This window comes from Martes martes, assembly GCF_963455335.1.
Source record: "Martes martes genome assembly, chromosome: 9".
Taxonomy (NCBI): domain Eukaryota; kingdom Metazoa; phylum Chordata; class Mammalia; order Carnivora; family Mustelidae; genus Martes; species Martes martes.
This window is the reverse complement of record NC_137896.1, coordinates 79,116,775-79,143,319: the sequence shown is the minus strand read 5'-3', so window position 1 is coordinate 79,143,319 and position 26,545 is coordinate 79,116,775. Positions and strand designations below refer to the sequence as shown.

The 26,545-nt window shown below is 36.1% G+C and overlaps 1 protein-coding gene across 1 annotated transcript in view; it reads right to left on the bottom strand.

Annotated features, from left to right (window-relative positions):
* Nucleotides 1-7,055: 7,055 nt before the first annotated feature.
* Nucleotides 7,056-26,545, bottom strand: part of SANBR (SANT and BTB domain regulator of CSR) — a 57,522-nt gene continuing 38,032 nt past the window's right edge. Inside the window, exons 13-21 of the mRNA XM_080813875.1 lie at nt 25,766-25,865; nt 24,471-24,503; nt 23,267-23,366; nt 13,807-13,898; nt 12,894-12,922; nt 12,742-12,815; nt 11,876-11,964; nt 10,055-10,146; nt 7,056-8,900 (exon numbers count right to left, since the gene is read on the bottom strand). Of these exons, the coding sequence (XP_080670001.1) occupies nt 8,864-8,900; nt 10,055-10,146; nt 11,876-11,964; nt 12,742-12,815; nt 12,894-12,922; nt 13,807-13,898; nt 23,267-23,366; nt 24,471-24,503; nt 25,766-25,865 (646 nt within the window). The 3' untranslated portion in view covers nt 7,056-8,863. The remainder of the gene's footprint in view (nt 8,901-10,054; nt 10,147-11,875; nt 11,965-12,741; nt 12,816-12,893; nt 12,923-13,806; nt 13,899-23,266; nt 23,367-24,470; nt 24,504-25,765; nt 25,866-26,545) is intronic.

The following is a 26,545-nucleotide window of genomic DNA, read 5'->3' as shown; positions in this document are numbered from 1 at the left end:
AAAAAAAAATGGGCAAAGTATATAAATAGGCAATTTTTAAAACAGGAAACACAGGGGCGCCTGGGTGGCTCAGTGGGTTAAGCCTCTGCCTTCGGCTCAGGTCGTGATCTCAGGGTCCTGGGATTGAGCCCCGCATCGGGCTCTCTGCTCAGCAGGGAGCCTGCTTCCCCCTCTCTCTGCCTGCCTCTCTGCCTACTTGTGATCTCTCTCTCTGTCAAATAAATAAATAAAATCTTAAAAAAAAATAGGAAACACAAATGCCCAATAAAAATGTGAATATATGCTCAACCTCAGTAATAATCAGAGGCTTATAAATAAAAATAACAAGACAACATTTCCTGTTCTCACTGGGCTAGTGAAAACTAGTCTATCAGTACTGTGGCAACCATTCACAAACATTCAGACCCTACAGTAGAAATGGGAGCTCTTTGAAGTTAGAGGTGTTACATGGCTTATTTGGGCCAAGTAACTATGAGCAAAAGTGATGCATGTCATTTCTGTGCAGAAACTTTAACAGCCAAAGTGCAAGTGTTCCCCTGCCTCATGGAAGCTTGTGTCGGGTTGGAGCCTCTGTCACCCAGATCCCTAAGTGACTCTGATGAACAGAGCTTCACCGCTGACCCACATTGTACTTGTAGTGTGAGCAAGAAATGAGACTTTGAATCAAGCCACTGAAATTTTGTGGTTGTTGGTTATTGTGGCATGATTTAGTCATCCTGACTGATATAATCGTAATTCTTGGTGAGAAACCTGAACAACAAGGACTCTCATCTACTACTGGTAGGAGTCTAAGCCGGCACAACAACTATGGAGAAGAGTTTAGAAATACGTGGTCAAGTTGATGATGTGCATACTCTAAAACTCATGTGTGCACAAGGATAATGCTCAAAAGTTTTAACTGCAGGGATGCCTGGGTGGCTCAGTCAGTTAAGCATCTGCCTTCTGCTCAGGTCATGATCTCAGGTCCTGGGATCAAGCTCCACATCTAGCTCCTTGCTCAGTGGGAATCCTGCTTCTCCCTCTGCCTGCTGCTCCCCCTGCTGGTGCACTCTCTTTCTCTGACAACTAAATAAATAAAATCTTTTTTTTTTTTAAAAGACTTTATTTATTTGACAGACAGATCACAAGTGGGCAGAGAGGCAGGCAGAGAGGAAGAGAGGAGGAAGCAGGCTTGCCACCGAGCAGAGAGCCCAATGCGGGGCTCGATCCCAGGACCCTGAGACCATGACTGAGCCGAAGGCAGAGGCTTTAACCCAGTGAGCCACCCAGGTGCCCCTAAATAAATACAATCTTAAAAAAAAAAGTTTTAAGGGAGCCTTGGTGGCTCAGTGGGTTAAGCCTTTGCCTTTGGCTCAGGTCATGGTCTTGGGGTCCTGGGATCGAGGCCCTCATCAGGCTCTCTGCTCAGTGGGGAGCCTGCTTCCCCCTCTCTCTCTGCCTCCCTCTCTGCCTACTTGTGATCTCTCTCTCTCTGTCAAATACATAAATAATATCTTAAAAAAAGTTTTAACTGCAAAAAAAAGTTATAATTGCAGCATTATTTTAAGAGAAAAACTGAAAATAACCTCCATGTCCACTGACAGGAAATGGATAAGGACATTTTGGTAGATTCACAGAATAAATTACTATAGAATAGCTAAAATAAACAAACTTAACCTGTCTCAAAATTTTTAAGTCTCAGAAACATAATTTAGGGATGCCTGGGTGGCTCAGTTGATTGGGCAGCTGCCTTCGGCTTGGGTCATGATCCCAGCATCCTGGGATCGAGTCCCGCATCGGGCTCCTTGCTCAGCGGGGAGCCTGCTTCTCCCTCTGCCTCTGCCTGCCACTCTGTCTGCCTGTGCTCACTCTCTCTGACAAATAAATAAATAAATAAAATTAAAAAAAAAAGAAACATAATTTAGATTCTAAAAAATCATATAAGGAGATATAAGGTATGATTTCATCATGTATAACGTTTATATAGTATATTGTGCTATGGATAGATGATATATGTAGTTAAAGTCTAACAACATATGCATGGGCATAATAAACAACAAATTCAGTCAACTGTTTACTTCCAGGAAAGTAAAAGCTAGAAGAAGGATTATCTGTAAAAGGATGAAGGTTTTTGGAATGTTTCATTTCTTATAAAAATATATGTATCATGCTATTATGTCAAAACGCTGAATGGAGGGTACCTAGATGTTTGTTGTATTACCCTCTGGACTTCCTCCGTCTACTTGAAATATTTAGTGATAAGCAAAAAGAGAATACCAGCAAGCAAAAGTGAAAAGAAAGAGAATCCATAATTCTGCTTCCTCTGCTCTATCGCTGACATACCCTCCATTTACATATTGACGTAAATCTGTCTACTGTCTCTGCCCAGCAGGACAGGAGGAACAGGGCGGCTGATCTCTGGACAACTGCAGTGAGGACAGTGCCCAGAGTTTGGCTGGCTAGGAAATCCGGACCTTAACTTACTGATTTAAAGGATATTGTTTGGTAAGGTAAAATATTTACTAAAAGAAGGAATATTTCATTATTATATATTTAACAAATTGTATTAACTCACTTTTTCTCGCTTATTTTGGCTTGTTCAGATTATTTAAATGTTTTTCCCCCCTCTCCATTTTTCAGAACCACTGTAGCCTTCTAAATGCTTATAGAACCTGTAGAATAAATATGCAAGAGCATGGCTGTGAGAATAGGCAGTTCTGGCACTGAGGAAGGGCATCAACTTTAAACTTTATCTGAAAAGTAATATTCCTTGTTCTTTTTCTGTTTCTCTTCCTTTTTCTCACTTGCCTCCTAGGATTCCTTATGTGTTTTAACTATAATTTCCCTCACTAGTTGTTTTTCCAATATTCTGTTTCCTTATACAAACAGTATACACAGGCACACTTGGTAAGGAGGCTCAGTGTAAAGTGCATTGTGTGATTTCATTTAAGTTATGGTTTCCTTGTACTTTTAGTGCCACCTTATGGCAGTGCTCTGCTGTCAGAATCCGTACTAGTCTGATTTTTTTTTTTTAATGCTCCCGAACATATTTCTGGCTGAGGTTTACAGTGTTGTCATTTAAAGATATCACCTTGGGGCTCCTGGCTGGCTCAGTGGGTGGAGCATGTGACTCTTGATCTTGGGGTTGTGAGTTCAAGCCCCATGTTGAGTGTAGAGATAACTTAAAAATAAAATCTTTAAAATAAATAAAATAAAGGTAGATATTGTGTCACATAGCAGTGTGGTTTTCAACCCATCTGTGTAACAGATTCACCCGGTGACCCCAGGTTCATTCCAGAACAACTGTCAGAAAGTCTGATTCATCAGACAAAGCTAGATGTCATTTAATAAATATCAGTTACACTACTTACTACTTACTGGGAAAAAAGTCCACTTTCTTCCCTGAGTAGATGACTACTTATGGTTAGAAGAATGAATACACGGCCATCTGCAGGAAACAGCACACACTGACATCCACTATCTAATTTGCTTTCACCAAGCCCCGCCCCCTCACTCTTTTCTGAAGTCTAGTATCTTAACAATCATTATTTATTCATTTGAGTAATCTCTATACCCAGTGTGGGGCTTGAACTCAAAACTCTGAGATCAAGAGTCACATGCTCTTCTGACTGAGCCAGCCAGCACCCCCTACAATCATTACTTTAACATCTCTATCAGGCATATGACTTATATTCCTTTCACTTCGGTCTCTTACAACTGCTGGGAGCACCCCACCTGGCTTTGGCAGATCTGCCCTTTCCAGTCATGCCTCATTCCCTTTGCTGTGGGTCCTCTCCCCCAGAAGACTGGTGCAAACCTTGCCAATACTGAGTCTCCTGACCAGAGCACTTTGCATTTTACGGGCCCTGCCTAAGTCCTACATGTGCCTTGTTAAAACTGTGTACCATGTCCATGTATGCTTTGCAGATCCACCCAGGCTGGCCCTGGTCCTTGCAAGGTAGCAGGTCTCATTTCACAAGTGGATCAGCACATACCTTGTTAACCAGGGCCACAAGCCTGGCAGCGCGCACACTGCCCTGACAGGAGCCAACACTACTGCAAAGTTACTCCTGCCCTGGGGTGAGGGGTAGATAGCCACATACACCAGTTAGACAATGGCCCCAACAGTGGGCTAGGGGCAGACAGTTTGCTCATTGCAGCCTCCACCCACCAACAAAAACTTCTCAGGGGACAACACAGGGAAAGCATCCAGCAGTTTGGTGCTATTGGGTGCTACTGCATCTCTGGCAAATGCCTGGTCTGACTACACTCAGGCCCAATGTGATTCTAGACTGCACTACATGAGAGGACCTCCTCCTCATAATGCCATCACCCCCAAGATCAAAAGATGTAGCTGACTTTCCCAACAGAGAAACAGACACAGAGTATTAGACAAAACAAGGAGACAGAAGACTATGTCCTAAATGAAATAATGACAAAACCATAGCAAGAGACCTAAGAAAAATGGAGATAAGTAATAAGCCTGATAGAAAATTTAAAGTAATGATCATAAAAAGATACTCATTGGACTTGAGAAAAGAATGGAGGACCTCAGTGAGACACTAACACAGAGATAAAAAGAACCAATCAGAGACGAAGAACATAATAAATGAAATAAAAAGTACACTGTATGGAATAAATAGTATGCTAGAGGAAGCAGAAGAAAAATTAGTGACCTGGACGACAGAATAACGGAAAGTAATCAAGCCAAGAAGGTGAGAGAAAAAACAATTATATAAATGGGAATAGACTTAAAGAACACTCCATAAAGTGTAATAATATTCACATTATAAGGATCCCAGAAGAAAAAGAGAGAGAAAAGGGGGCACAAAATTTCTTTGAAGAAATAATAGCTGAAAACTTTGTTAATCTGGGGAAGAAAACAGATATCCAGATCCAGGAAGCACAGAGGTTCCCCCAACAAAATCAACCCAAGGAGGTCTACACCCAGCCACATAGTTATTAAAATGGCAAAAGTATTGAAAAAGAGAATTTTCAAAGCAGCAAGAGAAAAGAAGACAGTTTCATACATAGGAAACCCATAAGGCTATCAGCAGACTTTTTAGCAAACTTTGCAGGCCAAAGAGAAGTGCCATGATGTATTCAAAGTGCTGAAAGGGAAAAAAAAAAAATCTGCATCACAAATAGTCTATCCAGCAAGCCTACCATTCAAAATAGAAGAAGAGAGAGAGTTTCCCAGGCAAACAAAAGCTAAAGGAGTTCATCACCACTAAACCAGCCCTACAAGAAGTATTAAAAGGGACTCTAGGAGTGGAAAGGAGAGACTATAAGAAAGAATAAGAAAAGTAAGAAGCACAGAAGCAGTAAAAGTAAGTGTATCTGTAAAAATCAGTCAAGGAACTCACAAAATAAAAGGATGTAAAGTATGACACCATGCAGCTAAAATGTGGGGTGGAGAGGAATAAATGGATTCAAACTTAAGTGATCATGAACTTAATATAGACTGCTATATACAGAAGATGTTATACACAAACCTAATGGTAGCCACACATCAAAAAACAGTCATAGATACACAAAAAATTAAAAGAATCCAAAAATATCCCTAAAGAGAATCCGTGAACTGTGAGAGAAGAGAGCAAGAAAAAGAAAGGGTATTAGAGAAGAACTACAAAAAACAACCACAAAACAAGTAACAAAATGGCAAAATACATATCTATACCTATATCCCTATATACTTTGAATGTAAATGGACTAAATGCTCCAATCAAAAGACATGGGGTGACAGAATAGATTTTAAAAAGTAGATTAAAAAAAAACAAGACCCATCTATAATGCTGCCTACAAGAGACTTATTTCAGACCTAAATACACATGTAGATTGAAAGTGAGGGGATGGGGCCCCTGGGTGGCTCAGTCGGTTAAGCAGCTGCCTTCCACTCAGGTCATGATCCCAGGATCTTGGGATTGGGCCCTGCATTAGGGTCCCCTCTTCCTTGCCTGCCACTTCCCCTGCTTGAGCTTACTATCTCCCTCTCTCTCTCAATCTGTGCCAAATAAATTTAAAAAAAAAAAGGAAAGAAAGAAAAGATACATCTTGGCAGGAGGGCGGCTCTAAGACTATCTGTAGTTCTCTCTCCCTCCTTCAGTAAACGTCCGAAAACAGTATAGGTCACTACCAGTATCAGGAAATGGTTTTTCTATCTAGCTCCTCCCTCAAATTCTGTTAACTTTGTCTAAATATATGCCAAACCCTTTAATATATTTAAGTAACACATGATGCCATAACAACCACCAAAGTATTAGGTGCCTCTTTTCTTTCTTGCACTAAATACACAGCCACACCCACCATTCTTAGCAATTCAAAACATAGGAAGAGGGATATAAAACTCCCATCTTAAAGAATTTAAGGCTACTTTGCAAATATTAAAATAACAATGCAACAATAATAATAGTTAACATTGATAGAGGGTTTACTATAAGCCAGAAAGGACTGTTCTAAATGTTTTAGATTTATTAAATCTTTTAATCCTCCAACAATCCCATAAGGGTGGGAACACTGTGGTCACCACGTCATCTTCCCCACCAGATCTGCTTTAAATGAGAGTGGGGAAGCTATTTGAATTGAACTGGCTAGGCATCCCAGTACCTTTTACCGAGGAGGTACAAAAAGGTGAGATTCATAATAGTTGCTCAATGAATAGCTGAAGGATAGCTGAAGAACCAATCTCAGGCATTAGATGTAAAAGGTATTTTCTGTTGTTTTTATATTAAAATTTGCCCTTAGCAGATTAGCATCATAGGGATTTAGCCTCAGCTTCCAAAGCAATTAGCACATCTCACAATATCTGGCTGAATGTTCTGAAGAGGGAAAACGACGACATGATGCAATAGTGTGGAATCAGCCCTGCTACCAGGTAATCTTTCTGCAATATTTTATCCCTTAGATATTTGGCTGAATCTTTACCAGGATAACCTCACTTAAAGCCATCTTAAAATGTATAAAGTACACCTTTAAAGAAGCTAATTTTTTCATGAAAGCCTGTGCTCTAGAGCCCACCCAGACTATTTCTGAGAGGGTGGAATGATTCAGATCAAGGGACTTTGCAAACAACTCTTGGCATTAACATTTATTTCAATTAAAGACATGTGAATTCAGAATTAATGTAAAGTAAAACCCTTCTGAAGTATTTGGCAAAAGAAATACTATTAAGAATATGATTACAATGTTTTTGGTACCTGTGCTATATATTACAGACATTAACAAAATAAAAATCATATTCTGAAGAGAATCAAAATCCGAAAAATTCTGGTTTGTAAAAATCAATTCACTGGTACAGTCCTCCCAGGGGAGAAGCAATTTGCCTTTTTACCATTAGTTAAAAGTCTAAAGAGCAGACTTCCTCTTCTAGTAGTGACCATGACTGCACTATAGAACATGGACAAGCCTAAAGCCTTTTTGAGAATACAGTAAGAAAAACAAGACTCTGGTTTTTAACAGAGCTTACAGATCATGTACCATAAAACATTTTCTTTAAAAAAAAAATTTTATAATCTATTTCAAAAACATCAAACTGAAAAACATCTAAACTGGAACAAAATTCACAAACAGAAGTTCAAAAAACTTGGAAAAGCCACACATATAACATTGAGTAACATCTAGCTTCATTTATCAACTAAAACACTCACTTAAAATGATTTCTGTATGTGTTAACTGAGTTTAGCACTTCAGTATTTCAATAGAGACTGCCATTCTGTCACTGCCATTCTGTCTTATCAAAGCCTGTTCTCTAAATAATTTGAAGAAATTCCAATTACAAGACAAATGAAGACTGTAAATAGAAACAGTGCATCTTAAAGTTTTCCAGAGGTCTACACACAAGTAATTTCCAAACACATAATTTTTCATATGCTTACGGTTTGGAACAAATTTTCCCTGAGCACTCTTTCTGCTTGGTTAGAAAAATTAAGACATGATCTATAAAATAGAATTTAGTTTGATTTCTACTGAATGCATGCCATTTTTCACCCATCAAATGTACTTGGGAATGTTGCCTTCTAGATATTGCTAAAGTAAAAAGTAACTTTAACTGTTGGAAGGGGCTATTTGAATGGCTTTTGAAATATGGTTAAGTTTTAGAGCCCCGAGAACTGCACAGTGGGTGTTTCAAACAACTGAAATGATTTACGATCCTAAAACTATCAATAGTTATTTTAACACATTCAGAATGGCACTAGTGTCATAGAACAAGAGGTAATAATCAGTAATTTCAGCTCAGATAACCAATAGATAAGCATTAAAACTGAAAGAAAAACAAGTTGGATTAACATTGTGCTTTCCATGGAATAATGCTGAAAAAAATTAACCCTTCTGGCCAACACAGGAAATACCTCACACCCTGAAAATGTATTTAATGCAATCTGGAGACCTGTCACTCCTTAATATTCATGCAAACTTAAAATTAGCATCACTGGGAGTTTCATCACATAAGCTGCAGTTCCCAATGCTATCCCAAGATTTACAGCCCAAAAGACATGCACAGCACCACCACCCAGCTGTGGTCCCTTAATTTTTTAAGGTCTTAAAAAGTCTTAGCTACTTGAGAGTTTAGGTATCCTCTCTTTCAAATAAATAAAGGATAACAAATATCAGGAGTCTTAACTATGCAAATTTGTAAATGCTAATTTTCTACATAGCCTAGTATCACATTAAAGGAAAATCAGATTTAAGAAATTTCATATTTACAATTTTAGGTTTCAGAAGGCCTAACTATGTGTTTCCCTCAACGTTATGATTTATGTAGTTTGCAAGATTAATTAACAAATAACTTAAAACATTTAGAAGTCATTGTTCTGAAGATCTTCAAGAAGTGAGCAATTTCAGATGTCCAGAGGTGTGTCTTCTTTTTAGTTATAGTTAAGGTGCTTTATGCAGGACGCCCTGGACCAAAACGGCTTTTAGACCTAGATTTTTTAAATAGAAAAGAAGGTCAGAGGTGCTTCTAAAATAATGGGAAGTTGCTGTTGCTTTAGGTTATGCTTGTTTGACAACATCAAAGTTTAATGAAATTTCATGTAGCCCCATAATCCATTTTTAAAATCCCTTGAAGTGACACATATTTTGGAATTCAGATTTTTGGGGGGGGATAGGGAGATAACATCATATATATATTGTATATTATGGATTGGAGCAGTGCCCTATAATCAAACACATTAATGTTTCTTCAGTGAAACAAATGAACATTTATATTCAGTGAGATAAATAAAAACTATAAAAAGCATCATAGTAGCTCAGTCTGGATTTGAGTTGCCACAAGTGTAAAAAAGTCTTGTTGGCTTTCTGAGGTTTCAGATTTCAGAATTGCTGATAAGGCATTTGGATCTGTAGTATTAATGATCCAATCTCAGTAACTATTGATCTTTAAAAGAAAATTTGTGATTTAAAATGACAGAGAATCCAACAAGTTAGACTTTATTAAGAGAAATAAAATAAGGAACAGGAAAGACTTCAATGATTTAAACAAATAACATATAACCTATAAACAGTATAAAATTCTACTAATTCACAGTAGCAGTAGAGCTTACATTCCCATCCGCTGCTGGCTCAGAACAGAGCTGATTCAATCAACAGAAAACTTAAAAAAAAAATACTCTCATTAAATTTTGTGCTTATGACCTTTTCAAGCCTTAAGTTTAAGTTAAAATCTGGTTCTGATTAGTGTCTTGATGATCTAATCCTTGAAACAAAACAAACAAAACTGCAATTATGTGCTGCTAGTGTTCATACGATTTTCCCTAGAAAAAGAAAATCACAGGGCACCTGGATAGGTCAGTCGGTTAAGCGGCCTACTCTTGACTTCAGCTCAGGTCATGATTTGAGGGTCCTGGGATGGAGCCCTGCATGGGCCTCCATGCTCAGGGGGTGGGGCGGGGGGAGTCTGCAGGAGATTCTCTCTCGCTCCCTCCCTCTGGCCCTCCCCCTGTATGCACTCTCTCTCTCTCTCTCTCTCTCTCTAAAAATAAATAAATAAATTTTCACCAAAAAAAAAAAAAAGAAAGAAAGAAAAGAAAATTATTTCAAAGCAAGTGGCATTCTGAATTTGTTTATACTGATTCACCTTGTATTTTTTTCTGAGCTGCTTTGCCGTGTAGTGACTGGCACTGAGGCCTTGATTTGCGCTTCGAGTCTGGAATAAATACCTCCTGCGAACTACAGAGAAAAGTGGCAAAATGAAGTTGTTATTTTTATGGAATCAACAGAAGCTCTGCTTTATTAAAATGGCATTACTTTTTAGCTAATAAGCAGTTTTATTTTGATTTTTAAAATTCAGGCTCTTTGAATTATAATTTCTGTGAATAGTTTTACATACAGTGAAATTCACCCTTTGTAGTGTATAGTTCTGAATTCTGACAAATGCATACAGTGGTATAACCATCATTACAAGGGAGACATACATCACTTCCACTGCCCCAAGAAAACCCCCTGGTGCCTCTCATAAGTCAACCCATTGCCACCATCAGCTCCTGGAAACTACTGATCTCTTTTATTGTCTCTATAGTTTTGTATTTTTCAAAACATTATATAAGTAGAATCGTACAGCCTGGAGCCTTTTTAGTTTGGCTTTTTTCACTTTAGCATAATGTGTAGGAGATTCATTTATGTTGCTGATTTATCACTAGTTCTTTCTTTTTTATATGTATCACAGTTGGCTTATTCATTTACCAGGTAAAGGACATTTGGGTTATTTCTAGTTTTTGGCAATTCTGAATAAAACCACTATAAACATGTGTGAACTGATCTCTGCAGTGAGTAAGTGTTTAACTTCATAGGAAACCGACAGTTTTCCAAAGCGACCATTCCTTTCCATGTCCCTACTAGCTACCTATGAGAGTTCCAGTTGCTCTCCATCCTGGCCAGCATTTTTTTTTTAGACATTCTAGTTGGTATCCAGGGGTATCTCACTGAGGTTTAAATTTACATTTCCCTAATGACTAATGATGTTACACCTTTTTGTGTGCTTATTTGCCATCTGTAGCCCTTCTTTCATGAAGTGTCTGGTTAATCTTTTGCCCATTTAGTTTTATTGGATTATTTATTTTATTATTGAGTTTTCAGAGTTCTTTGTATATTCTGGACACAAATCCTTTACCAGGTAAGTGTTTTACACACAGTTTCTCATAGATTATGGCTTATGTTTTCGTTTTCTTAATAGTGTCTTTTAAAAAAAAAGTGACACTCAAAAACACTCATTCAAATTTTGATGAAGTCCAAATTGTCAATTTTTTCTTTTATAGATCATGCTTTTGGTGTCACACCTAAGAAATATTTGCCTAACCAAGGTCACAAAGATTTTAGAAGTTTTAACACTGTATGTTAACTAAATTGGAATTAAAATTAAAAAAGGAAATATTTTAGAAGTTTTATAAGGAAGTAAATTTTTAAATAAAAGAATTAGGGCAAGAGTAATTATAAATACATAATACTAATACTAATGTTAATAAATAGTGTTATGACTAATACATAACTTTAGTAAGAACATAGGTATTTCTAGTCATCACTTTCAGCAAGATGACCTCTTATTTTAGAAATAATATCTAAGCACTGCCTACAAAGTTAACTGAAATCAGCAACTTCCAAAAAGTCACCCTCTGGGTAGTCAGTATTTGGTCAGCCATTCACGGTTAATCTACTGTTGGTGTGACATTATACTTCCAGGAATAACCTACGTTACTATGTGTGCTATAGAGGACCCATGGGCCATGGATAATAACATGGAGAACATTTGTCTGAGTCAAGCTAACCGGGATAGAATATAAAAATATATTAAAGTATTTAAATTGGTCTTTTCAGATTCTGCCTAGAGCATCTTTATATACCTTATAATGAAAACAAAGTAGGAAGGTATATCTAAGCGAGTATACTAGCACATAATTCTTACTTCTTTTGCTTCCTTTGACTTGACTCGGTCCAGATCACCCAATCTCATCTTTATAAGGTGCCCTGTAATTTCAGACATCCGTCGCTGATCTGGAGGTAAGAAATGATAAACCTAACTTTTTATGAGGATGATTTATAATTTTTATTTCTTAAAGAACACTTTAGTTATCGAGAATTTATGAAAATACCATTGGATACCATTTTATAGACATATACACTTATTTATCTTTGAAGAACTTCAGGCAGCAAGTGGCAAATAGCTCATATAGACAATTGTGCTACTTTTAAGGCTACTGTAAACCAACCTAAAACATGATAGTCATCTTTAGAGTGCAAGTAAGGGGCAACAGTCAGCTTGACACCTCCAAACCACAGGTGTATATTATATGTAACATATATGTATATATTGCATACATATAATATACATATATACACATACACACATATACATACACACACACACACACACGCACACACACACACACATATATATAATATGTACATTATCTGCGGGGATTGTCTACTAATAAAACCCTGGTTGAGGGGCACCTGGGTGGCTCAGTTGGTTGGGTGTCCCACTCTTGATTTCAGCTCAGGTCATGATCTCAGGGTCATGAGATCAAGCCCCACATCAGGCTCTGTGCTCAGAGAGGAGCCTGCTTGGGATTCTGCAAAGCCTTCCTTCCCCCACCGTCTTTTAACAAACAAACAAATAAAAATTCTGGTTGCTTCCTAAGGGAATGTGTGAATTCTGAGCCTCATTCTAGTTTGAACATTTTAAGCTATTCAGCACACTTCATAAAATGAAAGATTCCTATCATTGATACCTATACCTAATTTGTACATTATGTACATATTAAAACTTACCATCTTCCCTTTGTGCATCCTGGTTGAATCTCAAGGATCTTGTGGCATCCCATTTATTCTTCTGCATACTCACACTATTAGAAAAATTAAACAAAAATCAGCATTGATGCTTTAAGAGTGGGTATCTGATTGGATTAAGGAGGAATACTCACATGAAAGGAGACACATCTCTAGAAGTTGACTAAAAAAGAGTAGACAACATTAAGGTTCAATTAGAACACATTTACCGATTAGTTTTATAGTTAGTAATAAAAAGCAGCAATAAAACAGGTTCAGAGAAGTTAAGAAACTTGTCCAAAGAGGTACAGATCTAGAATTTGAACCCAGCTTTATCGGTCTGACCTGGAAGCCCCAGTTTATGCAATCTTTTAGAATTCACCCAGTTGTGTGCTTGTGGTACTTAGCATGCAGGTGAATGTCCAACCTGTCCAGTGTAATTGTGTGGAACTAGTCACAACCCAGCCTTTCATACGTTTTTGGAATCCACGGTTTCTCTTTTAGTCAAACATGGTTAACTACTGTCCTTTTATTCCTATCTGGCTTTTTACCCCTTCCTTCAAAGTTATGGGAAATAAGAATTATTTTAAAAGGCCATAAAATACATTTATTTAAAAATTATAAGGTCTACTTACTTTTCTTATTTCAAAGTCTATCTTCTTTTTGAATAAGTAATATTGGTTCAAAATTCAAAAGTTACAAATAGCACATATAGTGAAAAGTCTGATTCCCAATTTCCTTCTTTAGAGGCAATGAGTCTTTATCAAATTCCTGTGCAGTTTTTCAGAGATATTTTATGCATATATAAAGACATATATATTCCTCTATCCATGCTACAGAAATGTTAGAATATGCCAAAACACATACTGTTTAGCACTTTCCTTTTCTCACTTATCAATATATCTTGGAGATTTTTTTATCTCAGTTTGTATGGACTTTGTTCATTTTTTATACTGCTAGCATTCCACTGTGGTATATTTTTATTCTTCTTCAGATTTTCCTTGGCTATATTTGCTTGCTTATTTCTCAGTATGAACTTTACAACAGTAATGGATAATTTAGAGCTACCTTCTCTAGCGCCTTTTCTTTCTTCTGACCACAGGGTGAAGACATCTGCTTTTTTGGTTGTTTTGTGAACTTCTTTGGCTTTTCCTTTTTCCCTGACAACAGAAAGTCAATGTTATGTCTTACGTACTTCTCCAATGCACTTGTTACTTACTTATGAACAATAAAACAATAAAACTATTTTAAAAAACACTGTTTCTTAAAAATAACAAATTACCTCTGAATAAAAAGTAAATATATAGAAAAGTCAAACTGAATGTGTTTTCACAGGGGTCCATTTTACTTTTCTTCTTTCTACTTGATGAAAAACTTTGGGGGAAAAAAATCAAGGCAATGAATTCAGAGTCCCAATGAAACTAGATGTTGAAAATGTTTGGAAAAAATCAACATATTTCTCTGAATCTAATGTGATAGTGGAGTCAACACCTAATACTAAATTTTTATGTATATAAAAATAACTATAACTCAGAAAAACACAGTTTGAGAGTAGAATAAGTGAACTCACAAAAATTTTTTTAAAATGTCTTTTGCTTGGGGAGGAGGAAGAGCTATGAGACTCAAAATGGAGATAGGACAGAAATGACCTTGGGAGGAAGCAGATTTGGGACAAATTGTATTCTGGACTGGTGCATTCCTACAATCAATATTCTGAATTTATTCTGGCTGACTGTGTAGAAGAGAAAGGAAAGGAAGAGAAAAGAAGGAGGGGAAAGAGGCATTTCTCTCAAATCAATGTTTGAATGTAAGGATGGTACATTAAATCACTTTCCCAAACATCAATTATTTGTATACTGATGTATACAAACGCTGTATAGTTTTTGCTCTATCTTAAAAAGGAAACTTTATATTACTACCACAAATGGAAAACCTGTAAAATGTGCTACAAGGAAGATAACCTCGAAGATACTATAAAACAAACAAACAATCAAACAAAATAACCCCGATGCCCTGGGGCGGTGGGGGTGTGTGGGGAGAGGGTTCAGTTGGTTAGGCATCCCAATCTTGATTTTGGCTCAGGTCATGACTTCAGGGTCTTGAGATCCAGTCCCAAGTCAGGCTCCGTGCTATGCATGGAGCCTGCTTAAGATTCTCTCTCCTCTGTCCCCCCTCCCCTACTCATGCTCGCTCACTCACTCAAAAAAATAAAATAATAAAATAAAAACAGTATTAAAAATCTAGATAGATTTATTTGCCTCCTGACAAGCCCTGAGTCCCTGACATGTGTTTATAGTTAAAACAGGAGACAAACTAAGTATTATAAAATTGCTAATGGACATGATACAGTGAGATTTGATAATGTAATGTGAATACAAGCTCCTTCCAAAGAAAACATGATAAAAACAGAACAAAAATATTATAAACTGTTATCTGTAGGTACTGGCAAATAAAGGGAGGTAGAAAGTGTTTACATTTAAAAGATGCATAAGATAGGGAAGTGGGTGAGGGTGAGGAATGAAATAGGAGACAGGGATTAAAGAGTACACTTATAGAGATGAACACTGAGTAATGTATAGAATTGGATCATGGGTACCTGGGTGGCTCGGTCGGGTAAGTGGCTGCCTTTGGCTCAGGTCATGATCTCATGGTCCTGGGATGGAGCCCTATATTGGGCTCCCTGCCCAACAGGGAGTCTGTTTCTCCCTTTCCCTCTGCCTCTCCTCCACTGCTCATGCTCATTCTCTCTCTCTCTCTCTTTCTCATGCCCTCTCTCAAATAAATAAATAAAATCTCAAAAACAATTGTTGAATCACTCTGTTGTACACCTGAAACTAATCTAACACTGTATGCTAACTATACTGGAATTAAAATTAAAATCTTTAAAAAAAAAAGATGCAAAAAATAAAAAAATAAAAAAAAGATGCATAAGATGAGAACTGTGAGTTTATGGCTTTCTGCCTGAGGGCACTTCCCAATACCTTGAGCCAAGGGAGGAAAATTACAGCCTTGTGAGTTCCAGGAAAAAGATGATAGAATTCAAAGTAAGAGAAGCTGAAAGTTTAAAGGGAAAACTTTAGAAGAAAGTCACAAAAGACTTAAGATCTAAAATGTGACTATAAACTCTGCGCAAATGCGTGTTAAATCATGAAAGTGTATGGGAGACTGGAAGAAATCCAGCTAAACAGGCAAGCAGAAATTAGGTTCGGGCGTTGACCCCTGTAAGACAGAATTGTTTTTGGTGAGAGATCAGAGTTTCTTGTGCCTTTGACTAAATGCTTTCCCAAAATGCATAGAGCTCAAGCTCTAGGAGTCTTACTAGGACTGGAAAAACAACTAGAAATCTAGGGGGAGTCCACAATGCAAGGAAACCACTAAGCAGGTAAGTCCCAAATCTGAATAGAAAGTTTGTCTAAAACCTTGCCTGACAAGTAAAATTATACCGGCTGGTATGACCCTGGGGGTCAGGCTAAAATAGTAGCAGTTAATAGCCAAGAAAAACCTGTGCAGAGACATGAGGGAGACAGATTTTGCAGTTTGGGTCAGGCAAGTTAACTGCCTACTGGAACAAAACCCCAACAATCCTCAGAAGAACAAAATAGGAATTGCACAGATAATCTACCAACAGTCACAAGATGAAGAAACTGAAAATTATGAACCACTCAGAAAAGAAACAGTCAACAGAAACATTCTGAGAAAGCTTATATACTGGATTTAGCCCACAATGATTTCAAAACAGCTATTATAAATATGTTGAAAGGGAAAATGGTGTTATTGAATAAACACATAGGAAATCTTAAACATATGGAAACTATAAGAGAAGAACTATGTGGAAATTCTAGAACTGATAAGCACAATAATTGAAATATTTAGTAGATGGGCTCAAGAGAAAGTCTGAAATGGTAGAATATATCAGTGAAATGTGAAGTCAAACATTAGAAATTACCCAATCCAAATAATAAAGCGAAGAATGAAGAAAATGAAACAAAACTTCAGAAACCTATGGGACAATATCAAAAGGTCTAACATACATGTGTTGGATTCTAGAATGCGAGTGAGAAAAAGGGACAGAAAAAATACTTGAAGGAATAATGACTGTAAGCTCCCCAAATTTTGTTTAAAACATTAATTTACAAATCCAAGAAGCTCAACAAAGACCAAGCAAGATAGCCATAAAGGAAACCACACTGAGGCATATCATAGTCAGGCTTCTGAAAGTAAAAATAAAATCTTGAAAGAATCAAGATAAAAAGGGCACATTACATATAGGGGAACAATTATATCAACGACTGACTTCTCATCAGAAACAACAGAGGCCAGAAGATATTGGAATGAAATACAAACTGCTAAAAGAAAAAAATAATAGTTAAATAAGAATTCCATATTGAAGAAAACTGTACTTAAAAAACAAAATGAGGGATGCCTGGCTGCCTCAGAGTAGATGACTCTTGATCCTGGGGTTGTGGGTTCAGGCCCCATGTTGGGTATAGAGATTACTTAAGAATAAAATATTAAAACAAAAAGTGAAATAAAGACAGTTTCAGATATATAAAAATGAAAGAATTTATTGCTAGTATACCTGCACTATAAGGAAATAGAAGTTCTTCAGAATAAAAGAAAGTAACATCACATTATAACTCAGATATAAAAAAACAGTAAATAGTAGATATATATAAAAGGCTAAATGTATATGCTTTTTCTTTTGTTCCCCTACATTCTTTAAATGACATACTGTTTCAAGCAAAAATCATAACCCTAACATAATTATATATAATATATAGATACATAACGATAACACAAAGAAGGGGAAGCTAAGAAAACTATTATTTTAAGGTTATATTTTACCTCAAGTAATTCTTATTAGCTTTAAGTAGGTTGTGATAGGTTAAAGATCATGTTGTAATCTTTAGAACAGCCAAATGTAAAGAACTATAACGAAAAAGCCAGTAAAAATATTAAATGATATACTAGAATTATTTTCTTAGCACAAAAAAAAGTAGGAAAGGAGAAATAAGAGAAGCATTAACATTTGAGATAATTAGAAAGTGAACAGCAAAATCAGTCAGTTGAGCGTCTCTCTCTTGATCTAAGCTCAGGTTTTGATCTTGGGGTCATAAGCTTAAGCCCCGTGTTGGGTTCCACTCTGGAAATGGAGCCTACTTAAAAAAAAAAAAAAAAAAAAAGGCAGAACTAATATAATCCTATCATTAAATACATTAAATATAAATAGAATAAAGGCTCCAATGAAAAGCTGAAGATTGTCAAACTGGACAAAAAAACAATTTCCAACAACATGTTACCTACAAGATAAATGCTTTAAATTAGAAAACACAAAGAGGTTAATAAAAGGTTAGCAAAAAGATAACAGTAAACAAATCTACAGTGATTATATTAACACCAAACAAAATAGGCTTCAAGACAAACAATTTTACTGTAGACAAAGAGGAATACATCATAATGAAGAGTCAATACACTATAAATGTATGCCTAATCACAAAGCTCTAATGTACACAAAGTAAAAATGAGTAGACTTAAAAGACAAAAACACGTAAATTCATTATAGCTGGAGGTTTTAATACTCTCTTCTACTAATTAATGGAACAACAAGTCAGAAATGAGCAGTCAGAAGATAAGCATGATTACAGAAGATTTGGAACAGACAACCAAACCAACCTGTCTTGACATTTATAGACCACTCCACCAATAACAGCAGAATTCATATTCTCTTCATGAACATTTAGAACATGTGTCAATAAAATATAAGGGATGAAACCACACTGAGTGTGTTCTCTGAGTATTATGGGATTAAATTAGAAACCTGTAACTGAAAAGTATCTGGACAATCTGAAAATATTTGGAAATTAAACAACATACTACTAAATAACACATGGATCAAATAAAAAAAAACATAAGGGGAATTAGAAAATATTCTGTGTTGAATATAAATGAAAACAAGACATAGCAAAGTCTGTGGGAAATAGTGGTAATGAGAGCAAATCTTACAAGTTTAAATGTTTATATCAGAAAAGAAGAAAAGCAAAACACCAATGATTTAAGTTCCTTAAGAAGCTAAAAAAGGAATTAAGTCCAAAGTAATTACAAGGAAGTGAAAATCAATGAGATATAAAACAAACTATAGAGAAAGTCAATAAAATCAAAAGCTGGTTCCTTGAAAATATCAATTAAAAAACTTCTAGCTAAACTGATCAAGAAAAAAGTGGTAAAACAAATTACCAATATCACCAATGAAAGAGGGACATCACTACAGATCCTTCAGACAGAAAAGGATAAGAAAACACCATAAGCAACTTTATGCCAATAAATTTGACAACTTGGATAAGATGGAGAAATTCCTTGAAAGGCACAAGTTATCAAACAGATTCAAGAATAAATAAAAGACTTGAATAGTACAATATTACAGCTACCGAAATCATAATTTAAAACCTCCCCATAAAGAAAACTCTAGGCCTAGATGACCTCATTGCTGAATTTTATCATATATTTAAGGGAGAAATAATACAAATAGTACACACGTTCTTTCAGAAAAGAGAAGTGAGGGGAACACTGTCTAACTCATTTTACGAGATCAGTATTATTCTGGTAACCAAACTTGAAGACATCACAGAAAACTAAAAACAAACAACTTAATATTGCTCATAAACACAAACAATCCTTAACAAAATACCAGCAAGTCAAATACATTAATATATAAAAAGACAAATACCCATAGCTAAGTGGAGTTTACCTGAGAAGATTGGTGTAACACTTGAAAAACCAATGTAATTCATCATACTAATATATGGAGAAAACCTAGATCATCATCTCAATAGATGGAGAAAACGTATTTAACAAAATTCAACACCTATTCACCATAATTCAGCAAATTAGAAATAGAAAAGAACTATTTCAATCTGAGACAGGGCATTTATGAGAAAGTGAGAAGCCAACCACTAACATTACATACTTAATGGATAAAGACTGAATGCTTTCCCCCTAAGACAGGGAGAAGGTAAAGATGTTTGTTCTCACCACTTCTATTCAACATGAGGTCCTAACCAGAGCAAAAAGGCAAGACAAAGAAATATAAGGCATATGTATTGGAAAGGAATCTAATAAGCAAAGAAAAATAAAGTGAAATTCACAAGGACACAGAAAAAAGGTCATTTGGAACAAGTGAAAAATTTTCCAACTGAAAAACTGGACAATTTTCAAAAAACCTACTTCCATTTTTAACAGAATAGAAAAAGCACTTAGGAATATATTTAACAAAAGATGTTCAATATCTGCATACTAAAACTACAAAACATTGTTGAGAGACATTAGAGAACTAAATAAATGGACAGACATTCCAAATTCATGGATTAGAAGACTTGCCATCGTAAAAAAAAAAAAAAAAAAAAAAAAGGTCATTCTCTCCAAACTGATACTTGGGTTCAATAAAATCCCCCCAAAATTCCAACAGTATTTTTGCAGAAATAGTGACCTTTAAAATATAGAGGAAATGCAAAGCATCTAGAAATACCAAAATAATCTAAAACAAAAGAACAATTTTAAAGGACATACATCACCAGATTTCAAGAATCACTAAAAACTACAAAAATTAAGACTGTGGTACTGATATACTGATGTAAAATAGACATAAGAATCAATGGAAGAGAGCAAAGAGTTTAAAAATAGATACACGTGTAAATGATCAGTTGATTTTTAAACAAAGGTGTCAAGGTAATCCAAAGGGGAAAGAACATTCTTTTCAACAAACAGTTCTGGGAAAACTGGCTATGCCTATAGGAAAACAAAGGGAAGCTCAACCCTTATACCATATACAAAAATTAACCTGGAAGGGATCATAGACTTAAATAGAAAAGTTTAAATCATACAATTTCTGGAAGAAAATGGCAGAAAATCTTTGTGACCTTGGGGTAAGCAAAGATTTATGTTATTAAAGCATGAAACATAAAAGGAAAACTAAAACATTAGAGTTCATGAAGATAATTTAATAACTTGGGCTCTTCAAAAGACATCATTAATAGAAATAAAAGGCAAGTCATAAATTGGGGACAGATATTTGTAAAACATATGGACCTGATCCAAAGTATATATAAAGAATGCTTATAATTCAATAATAAGGCAAACAATCCAACTAAAAAATAGGCAAAACGTCATTTAAAAAAAACACTTCATGAAAAAGGTATATAAATGGCCAATTAGCACACGAGAAGATGCCTAGAACAATTTATCACTAGAATGGCTAAAAGTAAAAAAAGTAATAATACCAAGAACTGGTAGAAATGTGTAGCAACTGGAACTCTCATACATTGCTGGTGAGATGCAAAATGGTACACATTGCAAAACAGTATGGCAGTTTCTTATAAAGTTAAACAAAATATGACCCAGCAATTCCACTCCTAGGTATCTACCCAAGAAAAATGAAAACCTATGTCCACACAGACTTGTATGCAAATGTTAATGGCAACATTATTCATAATAACCAAGAACTGGAACAACTCAAATGTCCATGAAATGGTGAACGGATAAACAAATTATGGTATAGTCATACAGTGGAATACTACTAGGCAATAAAAAGGAACAAACTACTGACATACACAACAATATAGTTGAAACTCAAAAACATCACATTAAGTGAAAGAAGCCACACACAAAAGACTACCCATGGTTCCATTTACATGAGACTTTAGAAAAGGTAAACCACCGTGACAAAAGCAGATTGGTGGTGACCTGCGGGGTGGGAATGGGGAAGGGAACTGAGTGTAACGGGGCAGGAGTTAATTTTTTGGGTTGATGTTCTAGTCTTGATTTTGGTGGTGGTTACCCAACTGTATGCCAAAACTCATCAATATGTATACTTAAAAATGGGTTAATTTTATTAAAATTCATTATATTCATCCTCCATTATAAATTCATCCTCCATTATAAATTCTACCTCAATCAACTGTGGGGAAAAACCTCACACAAAACATAGTAGCATTTCTCCTTGACTAATTATAATTTTAAAATAATTGATAAATAATTGATAAATAACTATAAATTGATAAATAAAATAATTGATAAATAACTAGTTTTTTAATAAGAGTATTTGACACATCAAGAAAAATTATATAAAACTTGGAGGGGCACCTGGGTGGCTCAATGGGTTAAGCCTCTGCCTTCGGCTCAGGTCATGATCTCACGGTCCTGGGATCGAGCCCCACATCGGGCTCTTTGCTCAGCAGGGAGCCTGCTTCCCTCTCTCTCTCTGCCTGCCTCTCTGCCTACTTGTGATCTCTGTCTGTCAAATAAATAAATAAAATCTTTAAAAAAAAACAAAAAACCCTTGGAAAAAAGACAAAGGGAGGGTTGTATGTCCTTTTAGTGTCATACTTGAGGACTGCTTAAGAGGCTATGTAAGAAATACTTAATTCTCAAGGAAAATATCCTTGTATCTGACTCTCCTATTACTGTTGATTGAAGGCCCAAATGCTGTGAAATTTGTAACTTGCAGATTTTTGTGTCTAACAGAAATGCAAATGATTTCTGTTTAGAAGATAACCTCAAAGGTGATTGGTTTACTGCCTTATAGGACATCAATTAGTTTTGAATCTAACTTGCAATACTCTTTAACATTCTTTTTCAAATGCCTATAAATACCCAAGTCTTCAAATGCTCTTTGAACAAAAATTTTTCCCTTATTTCTCTCGCCGAAGAGTTAAAAACTTTTGACACAAGTTTATTCTGTAATTGTATAAAATCATGTTTTTAATTTCTTAAGCATCATATTCTGGGGAATGCCTGGGTGGCTCAGTCGGTTAAGCATCTGCCTTCAGCTTGGGTCATGATTGCGGGATCCTGGGATTGAGTCCCGCATCAGGACTCCCTGCTGAGCAGGGAGCTTGCTTCTCTCTCTGCCTCCACCGTTCCCCCTGCTTGTACTCTCTTTCTCTCTCCCTCTCTGACAAATAAATAAAATCTTAAAAAAAAAAAAAGAATCATACTCTGATTACTATTGCATAATGCTTCGTTTGAGTGTCACTTGAAATCACCTCAGGCACTCACTGATGTAAGTCATACATTTTGAGAAACCCATTAGGTTACACCTGAAGTGAAAATGTGGAGGATTATTTCTCAGCACACTGCACTTTTTAAAATAACTTTTTACTATTCTGTGTTAGTGTCAGGATTAGGGAATCCTGATGGAGGCTCCTTTTTTATCATGTTGCAGCCCACCATGTAGACTTACAGAGCTAAGTCCTCACCCCTTGCATTAAAGCCTTCAAAATGCTACCCCTTCATGGGCGCCTGGGTGGCTCAGTGGGTTAAGCCGCTGCCTTCGGCTCAGGTCATGATCTCAGGGGCCTGGGATCGAGCCCCGCATCGGGCTCTCTGCTCAGCGGGGAGCCTGCTTCCCTTCCTCTCTCTCTACCTGCCTCTCTGCCTACTTGTGATCTCTCTCTGTCAAATAAATAAAATCTTAAAAAAAAAAATGCTACCCCTTCATAAAAGTGAGACTTGATTTTATCTTAGAAATCAGTACTTTGTTTCTTGGATATTTCTTCTTCATCTCCAACTTCATCTTCAGTGACCTCAGATCCAGTGGTATATTCTTCTTCTTCTGAAAATAACGATTGTTGTTTCTGAATTAAAAAACAAAACAAAACAAAACAAACACACCCTTTAAAAAACATAGTATTAACACATTTCTTATGGATTCTTTCAAACACATTTATCTAAATTTATTTTGGATAAATAAATTTTTTCAAACACACTTTTCTAAATGAACCACACAAGATCTGATAAAGTAACCAATGGCTAGTATAACATTTGGGAAATGGACACAAGAATTTCTATGTTTAGGATAGGGTCACATTACATTAAACATTTTTAAAAAAGATTTTATTTATTTGACAGAGAGAGACACAGCAAGAGAGGGAACACAGCAGAGGGAGTGGGAGAGGGAGAAACAGTCTCCCCGCGGAGCAGGGAGCCCGACTAGGAGCTCAATCCCAGGACCCTGGGATCATGACCTGAGCCAAAGGCAGCTGCTTAACGACTGAGCCACCCAGGCATCCCTACAATAAACATTTTTAAATTATTTCCTTCACATATCCTACAGAGTGATGGGCACATAAAAGTCCTCAGCATTTGTCAAACTGCACCTCTATCACTCAATTGAACGTATGTTCCTTGATATTAAGATTAAATTAAAATATAATAATTGCCATTATTAAAGTAGTCTCATAAGCAAGTACAGGTATACATTCCCTGGATAAATGTGGTCCTGGATTACTCAACAAGAGCTGCATCAGCTTCCTGTTTCTGCCTACCCACCCCACTTTCTGCCATCACTGATCCAAATTTCAGTTGCATTCTTGTGAATATTGGTGGCAGATGGCAGAGTAGTGGCAAATAGGTAAAAGAAAAAAAAAAAATCAACCAACCAACCAAACAAATTTCGCCTGGAATTTAATAGATTTGGTTTTTTGTTCTATGTCCTAATGTGACTTAGATGTGAGTTTTAGAAGTCATTAGGGACACTTAAGGAGTATACAACAAGATAATAGAGTATACATCTGTTTTAAACAATGGCATTTTCAATAAGTGCAAAATTACAGAAGCTGAAAAGGATAACTGATTTGAACTAAAATCTGTAAAATAAGATACTGGTAAGATTCTATTAAACTAAACTTTAATTGTGGAAGAAAGAGATCCATGAAAGTGGAATATATTTGCTTACTTACCAGTTGCAGAGTCCAATTTTTCAGTGACAAAAACTATAAGAAAGACAAAGGAATAAGAGATTAATAAATCTACATCTACCCAGACTGCAGATCCTTATTTTTATGTGGAGACTGTGGAAGAGTTGAAAAAAAGCTGCAAGTATAGTTCCTTTCCAGGTTGAAACATAACTTAAAACTCAGGCTGAAAATAATGTATTACAAATTTTTTATATCTGCTGCCTAGAGAATATGTTTACAAAAAAAAAAAAAAGAAGAAGAAGAAAGAAAATCAATACTTCCCAGTGTCATTTCCAAAGGATAAGCAAATCACATGTAGAGATAATCTAACTTATTTTTTGAACTATTTCAATCACTTTTTTTTTTTTAAGATGTATTTGTTTGCTTGAGAGAGAGAATGAGGGAGCATAAGCAGAAGGAGAGAGAATCTTAAGCAGACTTTGTGCAGCATGTAACTCGGGGCTTGATCTCATGACTCCTAGATCATGACCCAAGCTGAAACCAAGAGTTGGATATGTAACTGACTAGGCCACCCAAGGGCCCCTTCAATTACTTCTTAATGTTTGTATTTTACTATAAGTTAGGGAACAAGATTATAAAAGGATATTCAAGAAATCTAATTTGCTATTTGGTATATAATTCATAAATGAATGTTAATGATTGAATATTTATAGACATTTGAAGTTTACAATGCATTTTACATGGAATATTTCACTTTGTCAAGTAAATGCTACCTCAGCCAATACAAAGCCCGGAAGTTCACAGGCAATTGGAGATTCCATGGTTGTCAGTAACAAGAATTAAAAGAATCAAAGCTATCCGGCCATCTGAAAAATATTTGTTTTTAAACCTTGCAAAAACTAAATGAATTCCTGATTACAATTTAAAAAAAGGAATTTCATACCAAAAAAATTTTATAGAATTAGGAGAGGACAAAATATCCCATTCACTCTATCTTCAATTCTCAAATTAATAGTTGTCCATAATAAAACCTCTGAAGACCATGTTAAATTTTTTCCCCAAATTTAAGTTGATTAGTTATTAGTTGAGGGCAAGGAACATGTCCTATTCCCTTAGAGTCCTACTAACTCAGCATAATACCTTGTTGTTATGATCAGGTAGTCAGTAAACGCTTATCAAGCAAATACTTTGTTAGTACCACGCTCTAACCAACTGAGCTAACCGGCCACCCTTCAATCAAATATTTTAATTTCAGTTTAAACCAATTACATTTCTGTTAAAGATTAAATGTCATCAGTTGTTTATATCAGTAAAGAATAAGTGAAACAGCTACTCACAGCATTGAGTTCCCCACTTTTGGGTCCCCATGGTGTATTTGGCTCCAGTAAAACATCACAATCTAGACTCTTTTCATCACAGGGACCAACCCCAGAATCACTTGAAAGAAAAAGACATTTTATGGAGAAATGTTCAATTTCATAAGAAATGAAATGCCAACGATATCTTTTTTATTGCAAATATTTTATAAATCACTCTTTAGAAACATCGTTCTTGAGCATAAAGTATGTCACCTCAACATTTACATTGCTTAATTCATCTAGTGATTTCCCCAGCAGAAGACACTGCCCATAGGGGAGCACCACGGCACTACCACACACTTGCCAGGTGGTGAAACAGGCTGTTATAACCGGTACTTCTGTGAGAAAGGCCTTCATTAAAGGGTCCCCCACTCTCCCACCTGACCGCCTGCTGCAACTGCAAAATGACAGAAGTGACTTCAGAAATTAATAAACTCAAGGAGTTCAAATTTATGCAAAGATGACCTCAACGACTGACTTTTTCTTTTCTAGTTGCATCAATCAAGCATTTAAGAAGGGCTTAAGTAACTTGGGCAAAGAAAAAACCCTCAAAAAATGAATTGCGGGTCCCAAACTTTCAATCACCAAAGACTCCTGTTATTCATTTTTCTTCCCCTTGGACCTCCAATATTTTGAAGTATTTTTCCTACCAAGTAAACACCTGCTTGCTCTGAATGGGAGCTAACATATAATTTCAGTAAGCTTTCTGAAATGATGTAAATGACTGGGGGATTGATTTGGGGAAACACCAGGGAATGG